We start from the raw sequence: 12,212 nt of genomic DNA, 5'->3' as shown, positions 1-12,212 counted from the left end.
CCTCTTTCTGTCTCTCACCTTCTCCGATCTCAATGTCTTTAAATGCCATCTCAGACCCAGAGTCACTGATGAGCATCTCTCCATTCAAAGTAAACATGATGTTCTGCTCCGTCAGGTCTATCATGCAGCCAACGACATCACCAGACTGCCACTGTCGGCCAAACGGCTCATTTCCAATGTGCCAGCGCTGAGACTAAGAGTACAAACCAGAAAATCATTCAATTAAAGCAAGACTGCTCTGTTGTATTTTAAAGGCAAGACTGCCGGGGAATAGACAAATGAAAAATAACTAATAATTATCACTATATTTCAAGTTGATTGATTACTTTAGGAAATCACATTTGTTTTAAGTAATTTAAAATGTAACTTTTTAAAGTTTTATGTTTAAATGTTTCAAATGAGGCTATTTTTAAATAATAATGCTATTGTTATTTGTTATGAGTAATTATTATTATTATTGTACATTAAATACAGTATTAACTATTTTCTTCAGTTTTGAACATTAGAATCTATGCTTTTGTAATCTTTTTTTATCACTCATTTCACTTTTTATCAATTCATTAAAAAACTGCAAAGAAAAAATATGCATTTTCACTATTTTTTGTAAAATAAAATGCTGTAGGCCTATATGAATAAGCATTGTATGAATGTATGAGCATATCCCTTTGTATTTTGGGGTATGGACATGCTGCTTAATTGGAAATAATTTACTGTGCAATAAAAACAATAACGGAAAAAACAGCCTTTATAAATATGTATTGCATACATATATCTACAGACACAAATTGATAAAATGTCATTTAAAACCACTAATGTATTTTAGATATGTTTTATACAATTCGACTGAAAAAAGACTTTATGACAAACTAATAATACCAAAATATGAAAACTAACAGACGCAGTGTTTCACGGTAAAATCATATTGGTGTTGCGATAATAACCACAAATACTTGTCTACAATCTTATGAATATCTTTAAGAACATAACGTAATAGGCTAAATGGTCCAAATAATGATTGGTTTCTTAAAACAAGCCATTAATATAACTCAACTAGTTAAAAGTTTCAGCACCTTAAAGCCATTGAACACGTAGGCCAGGTCATCTGATCCCAGCTCTCTGTCTGCATGGACGCTTGGTCTTGCCCACCCAACTCTCATCTCTCCCACTGTTACTGCCTCGAACTCAAAGTACCATTTACCCTGCGTCACGGCGTAGGATTTCTCTGCCCTGAACACACGGATCTTATCACTCCGGCCATTGCCACCCCCATGACCACCTGAAATAAATGACCACAGAAACTTGTGTGAGCAACTGTTTATAATAAATATAGAAAACACACAGAGTTGAGTTGACATCACTGAAGTGATGTATACTCTTTTACACCAATCACTTTCATGGCAATTTTAACAAGATGTGCAAGTTGTGTTTTTGACTGAACTAAAAGACTGCCATACCAAGCCTGCCTACCATAATTTAGTAAACTTAGGGGTTAATTTGGTGGTGGACTCACTGCTCTCCTGGTCAGGGGGTTCAATATTGTAGCCATAGCCAATCAGAGTCCGTACAGCGGCACACACAGTGTCACGATTGGTCTTTTTTGTCTTTTCATCAAGCAGAATGTAAGGCACGAGACGAGGGTTGCGCTTGTTCACAATATCCTAAAATGTGCGAAATCAGAAGCAGGTGACACAAACCCAACAGAAAAAACAGGAACTGAAATGAAATATTTATATATTAAATGTAAAATTTTTTAAATATTTTTGAAAGAAGAACTTAATTTATAAAATAGTTGAATGTAAAATATGAAAAATACAAAAAAATAAAAAATAAATAAGATGACTCACAACAAATGTTTTTGCTTTTAAATATGATCTTTTTTTAGTTTCTGTTAAAAAAATGGTGTGGCTATACCTGAATGATGCTGTAAGTCCACCCTTGGCGGACACGGTCTCGAGCCCAGACGTTGTGTCCATTTTCAGCCAGCCTTTCCACAAGTGTGTTCTGATTCGGTGTGAGCTTCACATGGTTAAGATCCAGTGGAGCAGGTTTGTATCCGTTACACTGCATATACCTACAGTAAAAATTAAACAAAAACTAGGGTAAGTTGAGATCCTAAAGCAGGTCGCACACCAGAAGCGCCGCTCGGCGGCGTGCCGCGCAGCGCCATGCATTTTAGAATTCTAAACATAGGTTTCTATCAGGATACACACACCGGCGCTGCAAGTCGGTGGCTGTCGGCGGCGCCCGTCCACGGCTCAGGACACAGTTCATTTTTCAGCCGCGCCACAGAGCTCCATTTGATTAGTTTCATGCTAAATATCATTCGAAAGTGCGCGTCTGGTGTGTGATACTTTAAAATGTCATGTGCGCGCCGTGTCGTGGCGCCGAGCGGCGCTTCTGGCGTGCGACCTGCTTTACTTTACCCTCTATCATTTTGACATTTAACTACATCATTATTACCTTTTGTTTGTTAGGACACACTACTGTTCAAAAAGTTCAGGGGTGGCATATAGCAAACCACAATAAAGACTGTTATTATGTGAAATATTACACTGATATTAGTCTCATTTTAAATTCTAAATCAACATAGCATCGATACCGCCACAGTGCCACTTCTGATCAATTTAATTCAACCCATTTTATGTCAAAGTTTTAATTACTTTCTAAAAACAAATAGGCTGCATATACAACAGGGTGTAAAACACATACAATATATATATATATATATATATATATATATATATATATATATATACAAACAATTTGAAAATCCCTTTATTAGATTTAAATGTTTAGCAGTTCTTGTAATATTTGGTCATACTGACGTTTTAGGAAGTTTGATCTTCTTCAGGTTCTCCTCTGCTTTTTCATCACCCATGCCTACATGACACCCTAAAGCCAGAAGAGTCCTACAGAGACGATACAGAGAAAAAGCGGTCATGTTTTTATGCTTCTTAAACACAGAAGCAAACCTGTAAAAGCTTTATAATTTACTCACTTCAGCGTCTCTCCAGACATGGCCAGGTTGTAGCTCTTCTCAGGATCCGGGAGGCTCTGGAAGTCCACTAGACAGGGATGCAGCTTCTTGTTGTCATCACGAAACTGCAAGAGTGGGGACAGACTCACATTGTATAATGTAAACACAAAGAAACTGTCTTCACTGTGCAATTAATTAAAAGTCCTCTGAAAGGCCATTAAATGCACAGCTTTGTTTGATGTGTGATGTAATTTCAGGTGAACCATGAAGACAGGGTGGGACATACTGTATAGCCCCTCCCACTTTTTACAAATAGCCAATGACATTTTATTTATATCACAGCTCAGTCCGTTAGTCTTTGAGCTAAGGTCAATTGGCAAAGTGAGTGTACACAGTGAAAAATGCAGGGTTTCACACAACACATTCATATTGTCCTAACACAAATTGATTGTTAACATCATTGTTTTTACAAATGTAATTAGATCGAAGATAAAACAATAACTGTCTCTCCCCCCCAAAAAATAATTGTGTTGATTCAACTCATATTGAAGTAGTTTGAACAAGAAGTAAAAGAAATTTTTTGAGTGTACCTAGGTTTTTGGCGTTGCTGCCCACATTGTTGCGAGTAATACAGGGTATCTGCACATTTTTTAACAGGAAATTTAATACCTTTTAGGACCTTTTAAAGTCCTCTAAAATTAAAATTAAAGACTTTACCTATACAAAAAAAACAGGAAAATGTTCAGTGTGTCAACACAGAATGATGTGGTGAAGCATTAGTGTGGCACAACTCACCAGAGCCACGCTCAAGACAGGTCAAAGGGACGCAAAAACTTTTATGCCGAGTGCTGATTGACCTTACAACAGGGTACCGGTCTCGTCAGTTGACCAACGTCTAAAGTGCAAGTCTAAGTCTTCGTTGCTGCGTTCATGGACTCATCGAACATTATGATGAAAGTGTCCTTGTTTGCTCGTGAAACTAGTTTCTTCTTTAGGTATGGGGCAACACCAAATCGTGCTAAATATACTGTTTTGTCTCTTCCACATGTGAACGTACTCGCACACTCTGAGTCAGGAAACATTGCTTGAAAAACTAGGTGGACGTCCTCATTTGAGGTGTACGAGTGGTGGCGGCTTACGGTTTGAAATACCCACAGTATTTCGGCCTTAAATGTAACTATATTCGCAAAGCTGTTGAAGGCACTGCTTGAAGTGGACGGCCTTGTGGAAGGCTGAGGTCGAAGTGCTCGATGAGAACATACTTATGGGCAAACTACTTGCCTGCGACTACACATACGTTTTGTGCTTCTCTGCTTTCAAGTGTGAATCGAGCGCTTTGCGGCCCATTGTCCCCAGTTTTATCATCTTTTTAGATAAAGCAAACCTCCCTTCATTATTCCTGGCTGTTTTCTTTAGCCACCCCCGATAATTTTCGTCCTCCAACCAATTGTCATCAAACAAACATTTGCCCTTGCTTGCGATTTCGCAAAATGCTGTGGTGGCGAAGTATCAACGCATTTATCAATCACTTACTCGTATGTCACCTATGGAATGATGCAGGTTGCACCCACAAAGTGCTGCCCCCAAATGTTGCGCTGGTCAAATAGCGGTTGAAAAAAATAAATAAAAAAGACAAGTCGGACATAAATTTAAGATCCCACATGAAATTTAAGACCTCTTTATGGAAAATTACAGAATTCAAGACATTTTCAGACCTTAAAAATCGATAATTTAATTTAAGACATTTCAAGACTTTTTAAGGACCCGCGGGGACCCTGTAATAAATTTGCAGTGAGTATCAACTCGTATGAATATTCAGTTCAGATCAACTCTGTGTCTGCAACCCTTTAATATTTTCTAACATGTAAGTGTTTAGACAAACCCACAATATGATGATTGAGTTACATGTAAATGAGTGATAGATTTTAGCCACGTCTTGTAGGAGGCGAGACACTTCAGATACTAGAGAGCATTCGAATGGTCAGAAGATGTGATGAAAAGCTGAAGTGAATTGAGAGATTATAATTATTGTATATCCTATTGGCAGCAATGAGTTTATAGCTGCGTCCCAAATGGCTCACTAAACACCTATGCACTATGTACTTACACACTCAACAGCATAGTGTATGTATGTAGAGTCATCCCAAATGGAACACTAAAGTTTTTAACAAAGCAGAAATGTAAACCATTGCCCTGATGACGTTTGACAGTTTGCCAAATTAGCTAAATAAATGACCACACTATCAAATAATATCTGCCATGAGAATAACCGCATTAACCATCGGGAGGCAGTATAATCACTCACGTAGAAGAATTTTGCTTTCACAATACAAAATAAATAAAGTAATCCAACATCAGTGCCTGAAAGCTCCGCCCCTTCCGCTAACTGAGCAAAGCAGCATCTGTTGAGTGCGTGAAGTGTCCATCAATACACACTTAATTTTAACAGTTGAATGAGTGCATCATCCGGGTGTTTAAAGTGAACTTTTCCCACTTACACTTTTTATACTACAAAATGGCAAAGAATAGTGCATAAGTATGCGATCTAGGATGCATTTTTTATCTTCTAAATCAAGGGTGGCCAAACTCTATTCTGGAGGGCCGGTGTCCTGCAAAGTTTAGTTCCAACCCTAATCAGACACACTAATCAAGCTCTTACTAGGCTTTCTAGAAAAATCCGTGCAGGTGTGTTAAGGCAAGTTGGAGCTAAAATCTGCAGGAAACTGACCCTCCAGCACAGAGTTTTGGCACACCTGTTCTAAATGTTATGGAGCACATTGTAGTGTATAGATAACCAGATTACCTTAAGACTAACTTATTGATCCCACAACCCAAGAAACTTTTTAATTTGTAATTGTATAACTCTTTAAAGGGCCATGACACCCCCCACTTTCGGTTAAAGTCTACTTCAGAATTTTTTCAAAAGATGCATGATTAATGGGCGGAGCTTCGCGAGCATCGGGCAGGAGTGGGCGTGGCCAGCAGGGGAGAACGTGAGCAAATAAAGCTAGCTCACAAAATGAGACAAACCGTGAGGAGACGCACGAGTTTATAGTTTACAAAGTTAAAATGCAAAGAAATAAACAGTGATTTAATGCCCTGCTACATTTGATATTCGTAATTTCATATACACATAACCACAATTTATTTAATTATAAAGATAAGTGTGTTCATGTAAACACTATAAATGAGGATTCTCCCTCAATCCCCGTATCCAGCAGACTCAGTGCAGCAGGTCTCCTGACCTGTCTATTTTAACCATTAGCCCTGCTGGTAATCTGGAGGATTTAGGCAAACACAGCAGCACAGAGATGTGTCAGAATGTCAACGAACTCCTGATAAAAGACAGCGTCCGCCATTCTCTAATTCTCGTGCTGCTCTCCCGACAAAAATGCTAGCAGCACACACACATAGCTTTGCTGTATGATCGGCCCTGACAAGATCGCGGGGGAAAACATGCAACAAACCGCATGGATCATGGAAACAAACACATATGAGCCTTCATGAACGGCTAAATACTGTGTGCCCGTGGGTCCGTGACACAGCTCGGGCTTGACTCTGGCAGGTCTCATGAATAATTAAGCAGTCGGCTCTTCTCATAGGATAAGAAAACTCCGCTATGAATAATAATTAGAAACCGACGCATCATCATTGCACTTGCAGTACTGCGCTACGTCGCCGATTTTGATCCCGCCCCAAAAATCATTTTAAACCCGGAAGCTGATATTAGCTGACAAAAGCTCAAAATTATCCAGTTTTCCCCACAATTAAAGCTGACAGGTGCTAACATTGTCTTAACTGATGCTCAACACACACACATCTGTTAATATAAAAAAAAAAAAAAGTTCTCCAGGGTGTCCTGAACCTTTAAAGAGATAGTTTACCCAAAAAAATTTATTCTGTCATCATTTCCTCTACCTTTATTAGTTTTTTTTCTTCTTTTGAGGACAAAAGAATATATTTTGAAAATGTTGTATTTTGTAAATCTAAAATTTCGTAAATCAATGCATTTTGAAATCTGAAACCATTGACTTAAATTGAATTTGTTTGTCCTACTATGGAAGTGGATTTGAACTTACTTTAAAATATCTTCTTTTGTTTTCAACAGGGAAAATATATAATGGTGAGTAAACAGTATTAAAATCTCTTTAATGAGATTCTCATAGCCTTGGATTATATTAATACTTGATGTAATTTTTTCAAAAACTCACTAGTCCATATGTCCAACCCTGTTCAATTCGAGTGACGGCCCACAGCTCATGGCTATTTTCGGCCAGTTTCTCTCTGATGCGCTCTAGATGTGGAGGAAGCACAATCTGTGGAAATAATATAGATGGCAAAATCAATAGAGTAGATGACACTATTAAGCTGCTTTGACACAATCGACATTGTAAAAGTGCTATACAAATAAAGCTGAATTGAATTGAATTGAATATTAATACAGCCATTTAATTTTCTGAAATCATACCTGCACAGTGTCCACCGGACAGGGAGTGAAGGCGGTGTGGGAAAGAGACTGTGTCGGTCCCAGCAGGTTTCGGACACCGTCGTTGTCATGCTTGTACTCTTTAATGGGTTCAATCCGCAGTCTGTCTTTGGGCAGAACGGCCTCATAGCACGGGGCATAACCTGGAGGAGGGAGGAATTTGAAGTCTCCTTGTCGTCCGCCAAGGAGAAAACGAACTCTGTAATGACACAAAAAAAAAGTTGAAGTAATTTGTTTCTTATTAAAATGATATTTGTTAAAATACAGAGTAGTGGTTGAAGAATATTGATTTTTGGGACAAAGGTGAATAAGAAAGGTGCCATGTTTTCAGATGTTTATATTCATTTTATAGACAGCATAATAGCAAAGTTTTAATTTCAGAAAAATTTTTAAATCAATATTGAAATCAATAAATTAAATAATGCAGATTTTCAATCACAACAAATAAAAACAATTATAATTTTTTTGTTATTTTTAGGCTAGAAAAGATTTAAATAAATTTTATTTTGAAATTTAGAAGAAAAATTATCAGTTTTATAATAAAAATTGTATTAGATAGCACAGTAAAACAAATGGATAATGACTTCAGAAATTAAGTGGATTCTTCTTAAATTAACATTTAATTAATAAATTGGAAATTAATATGAAAAATGAAAAATATTTAAATATAAAATAATTTAATTTAAATCAAACATGCTCTGTATGAAAACAAATGCTACTATAAGATTACTTGAGACTCTCAAACAGAAAGACACTTCAAACGCTAATATTTTATTCTGTTTACTTTGCTCTGTCTGATCATTTATTCAAAAGACCAACAATCACAAATTCAAATCTCACTTTATCCCCGCTGAGAAGCTGACCACGGGGAAGAAAAGACCATCCAGATTGAAGTTCTCGAACATGCCTTGAACGGGATGTCCATTAATACGAAAGGAGATGCTGGGAACGCTCAGATCTAAACAGCAGCTCACCACATCCTCAGCCGAGAGAATGTGTTGACTGGGTGACGTCACCTGACGTGGTACACGACCTGACAATAGAGCATAATGTTATATGTCACAACATATTTCACAATGACCTTCTCAAATACATTAAAAATACTTGTGATTAAGTTCTGCCATTCACTGGTGTGATCATTTGTCACATTCAGAAATAATTGGTATAAAACTTTTGACAATGTTTTTCAATTCATCTCATTAAAAGAAAACATTTATTTTAGCTTTGAACTTTAGAATACAACATATAATTATGTGTGCTGATATGGGCATCAGAGTTATTTTGTATGTACGAAAGTTGAAGTCAGAATTATTAGCCCCCTTTGGATTTTTTCTTCTTTTTTATATATCTCCGAAATGATGTATAACAGAGCAAGGAAATGTTCACAGTATTTCTGATAATATTTTTTCTTCAGGGGAAAGTCTTATTTATTTTATTTTGGCGAGTATAAAATCAGTTTTAAATTTTTAAAAACCATTATAAGGTCAAAATGATTAGCCCTTTTAAGCTATTTTTGTTTTCGATAATCTACAGAACAAACCATCATTATACAATAACTTGCCTAATTACCCTAACCTGCCTAGTTATCCTAAATAACCTAGTTAAGTCTTTAAATGTCACTTTAAGCTGTATAGAAGTGTCTTGAAAAATATCTAGTCAAATATTATTTACTGTCATCATGGCAAAGATCAAATAAATCAGTTATTAGAAACGAGTCATTAAAACTATTATGCTTAGAAATGTGTTGAAAAAATCTTTTCTCCATTAAACAAAAATTGGGGAAAAAATAAACGGGGGCTAATAATTCAGGGGGGCTAACAATTCCGACTTCAACTGTATATAGTTAGAAATTTGTATGCGTGTAAATGGTAGTTTTTAAAAATGTGACACTGCCAAAAAATAATGTGTCAAAATCAATGTTGTGTCTGATTACTAGTGATTAGACTTATCTAATACTGTAATAATCCAAAAAAATTGTCATTGGTATCCGGAAAATAATAGCAGCATCATAATTTTCTTTTTTATTATTGCAGTTTCTAAATTTGCATAAAGATGTAATGTATGGTACATACGGTTTTCCACATTGGGTACACAAAACAACCAAACATTGAAATCCAGAAATAGAAGAAAAAAAAAACAAAAAAAAAATTGAATAAATAAAAACGAGACTTACATTAAAGATTCAAAGACATCATATAACAATCAAAACAATATATTCATAGTTTTTTTTATATTAATAAAAATGGTTTATTGCTTTTCAATTACAATTTAATTATGGATTTATTATTTTAACCCATATTGTGGCACCTAGTCTACTTTTTTGCAGCATAGTTTTCTATATACAAAAACACACAAAAAAAACACACATTATGTAAATAATTATACATTTAAAGGGTTAAATTGTTTTAAATGAATGCATTTTTGTTCATTGCCATGAGCACTGGTACAGGGGAAGAAATCTATGTTAATGAAAATGATTTTTATGATACTTTTATGATGTTCTCTATGTATCTCACCTGTCCACAGATTCAACCCATCAAAACCATAAGAGTGTAGATCATCTCCAACTCCATTGCCTCCCCATCCTTCTCCACCTCCTGGATACGGGCTGTAGCCCTCCGTCAAAGCCCAGCCAACACGAAGGTGAAATGGATGAGCGGTCAGGAAAGACTCCACATGGTCAACGATCAACTCATAATACCACTTCTTATACTGAGTCGAGCCTTCACACGTGCCCAGAAAAATGTTGGGTCTCATACTGAAAAACACCAAACATGAGTACAAAAATCTCATTTTATCCTGGGGTGAAAAATGTTTGAGTAATTTTTGAGTAATTTTCTTCTTCTTCCGGATTATTTTTGTTTACTTTTACTCAAGAAAAAATCAGAAGAAGAAACTTTGTTGTTAAATTGACAAAATGTGTATTTAAAATTTGGAAGAAATGTTATTAGAGGTTCATAGAATACAACAAATATTCACATTTTACCCAAACACACACCTAAACAAATCTGATAAATCTAGAGTATTTTAAAGGGTCCCTTAATTTTTGCTTAGCTGTCTTTTAGTGTGCTGGCAGAATGTACAAGATTGTGTGGAAATAAAATCCAGTCATGAGAATTTGATTTACAGCTAATATTTTAGTGTCAAAAATAAGAAAAAATTATGTTTTTATCTTTTAAAATAAGTGTTTAAATTAACATTTGATATTAAATTAGTTGTAAAGGATGCTTGCAATCTTTCTAGGAATGTATAAACAGTGTTATAATATATTTTGACTATCACATTCTAATGTTTTTGATCTTTGCCATTACATTTTTTTAGTTTTCCTCCTTTAACAAAACGTTGGATGTCTGCAGTGCTTAATTTGTAAATTGTGAGGTCCTGGAACAGATCGGGGTAACAGATCCGGCATGTTACCGGAAGAGGAAGAGATGTCGGATGAAAGTGAAGAGCGGTGGGGTGGGAGAGTCTGAGGTTGTCTCGTGGACGAAAGTAAAGAGGATTGGGGAGTTGTGGAAGAAAGTAAAGAGCTGTGTGAGATTTCCAGACATGCCCTGGATGTCTGTCTGACCAATTACTTTATGAAACTTATTTTACTTTAATAACAGGATGTTTCAATATGATGAAACAAAACTTTCATCTACCTTTTATTGTTTTCTAGGGTACGTTCTCGTCTTCCATACTTAATTACAGTTTAAATTAATTGTATTTTCTTCTTTACTTTATTAAAGTGTTTATTTCCACTCAAAATCTGTAGTTTCACTTGTGTATAATTTTAAGTACTTTTTACACCCCTGCTTTAATAAAAAATAAATATATATTTTAGTCATACTGAGCCAGACCTGGTAACATAATTGATGATGTTGGTCTGAAGGAGAAGATCCCGTCCGGGAAGCAGGTTTTCAGTGATCAGATTCTGATTGGACCTCACAGCAACACCATTACACACGCATAATGAGCAGAGAACATCTAAAACCTACACAGTAGAGCATGTGGTTAGTTGAAATTGAAGACACACTCCAGAAAAGCTTCCAGCCTAGATGATAAAACGATATCAACCTTGTGATTGCGTCCATGTTTGTCCAAAAGTGCAATGATAGATTTGATGTGGTTTTCCTGGATGATGTTAAGCACCTCAGGGCTTTCAATTAGGATACAATAAAGCACCTCCAGAATACCTGGCAATTAACATAAAAACATATACATTACCATTCACAACTTTAGGGTCAATAAGATTTTTCTTTTAAAAGAATACATTTTTTTTTATTCAGCAAATATTAATTAACGCCCAACTAGAATACAGTTAATTCGGGCTCTTTTCATTAAACTGGACCGTATGCCATTTTGTCAATGTCATTTTGTTTAAACTTCTATTAGGGTTAAAATATTAAACTCTAAATATCTACAGTATTATCTAATTTAATGATTCTTGTGTAATATGTTATTATGTAGAGGCTAAAATTAGTTGCTGTTTTTTTTTTCCACAATAAAAATGTTGCTCTTGATTAGGCCCACACGGAATCTGCGCATGCAGAATTCCGCAGATTTTCCACAGATTTTGCGCAGAATTCCGCAGATTTCTGCAGATTTTTAGCCCATCATTAATTCTGTTTATTTACTTGAGTAAATGTGTGTAAATCTAAATTTATTTAGTTTTTAATTAATTTCAGTAATATTATTGACTAATATGAAAATGTTCATCTGATTTATGTACAATGCAGTTTGTAAAGTAATATTTTCCGTCTTTTA

General features: G+C 35.6%; 1 protein-coding gene across 9 annotated transcripts in view; it reads right to left on the bottom strand.

Moving 5' to 3' along the window:
- The window catches only part of ryr1a (ryanodine receptor 1a (skeletal)), a 129,479-nt gene that overhangs the window by 98,713 nt on the left and 18,554 nt on the right, over window positions 1-12,212 (bottom strand). For all 9 annotated transcript variants that reach the window (XR_015501323.1, XM_087271025.1, XM_087271028.1 and 6 more), the window contains exons 17-28: window positions 11,523-11,641; window positions 11,306-11,439; window positions 9,980-10,221; window positions 8,304-8,496; window positions 7,446-7,662; window positions 7,189-7,293; window positions 2,999-3,102; window positions 2,826-2,909; window positions 1,912-2,071; window positions 1,511-1,658; window positions 1,071-1,276; window positions 19-193 (exon numbers count right to left, since the gene is read on the bottom strand). Coding sequence is in view for 8 of the 9 variants with exons in the window: in XM_087271025.1 (XP_087127151.1) it covers window positions 19-193; window positions 1,071-1,276; window positions 1,511-1,658; window positions 1,912-2,071; window positions 2,826-2,909; window positions 2,999-3,102; window positions 7,189-7,293; window positions 7,446-7,662; window positions 8,304-8,496; window positions 9,980-10,221; window positions 11,306-11,439; window positions 11,523-11,641 (1,887 nt within the window). In the remaining variant the exon portion in view is untranslated. The remainder of the gene's footprint in view (window positions 1-18; window positions 194-1,070; window positions 1,277-1,510; window positions 1,659-1,911; window positions 2,072-2,825; window positions 2,910-2,998; window positions 3,103-7,188; window positions 7,294-7,445; window positions 7,663-8,303; window positions 8,497-9,979; window positions 10,222-11,305; window positions 11,440-11,522; window positions 11,642-12,212) is intronic.

This window comes from Danio rerio, chromosome 10, assembly GCF_052040795.2.
Source record: "Danio rerio strain M-AB ecotype USA chromosome 10, GRCz13ab, whole genome shotgun sequence".
NCBI classification, from domain to species: domain Eukaryota; kingdom Metazoa; phylum Chordata; class Actinopteri; order Cypriniformes; family Danionidae; genus Danio; species Danio rerio.
Note: the sequence above shows the minus strand (reverse complement) of the source record. Positions and strands in the feature narration are given on the sequence as shown.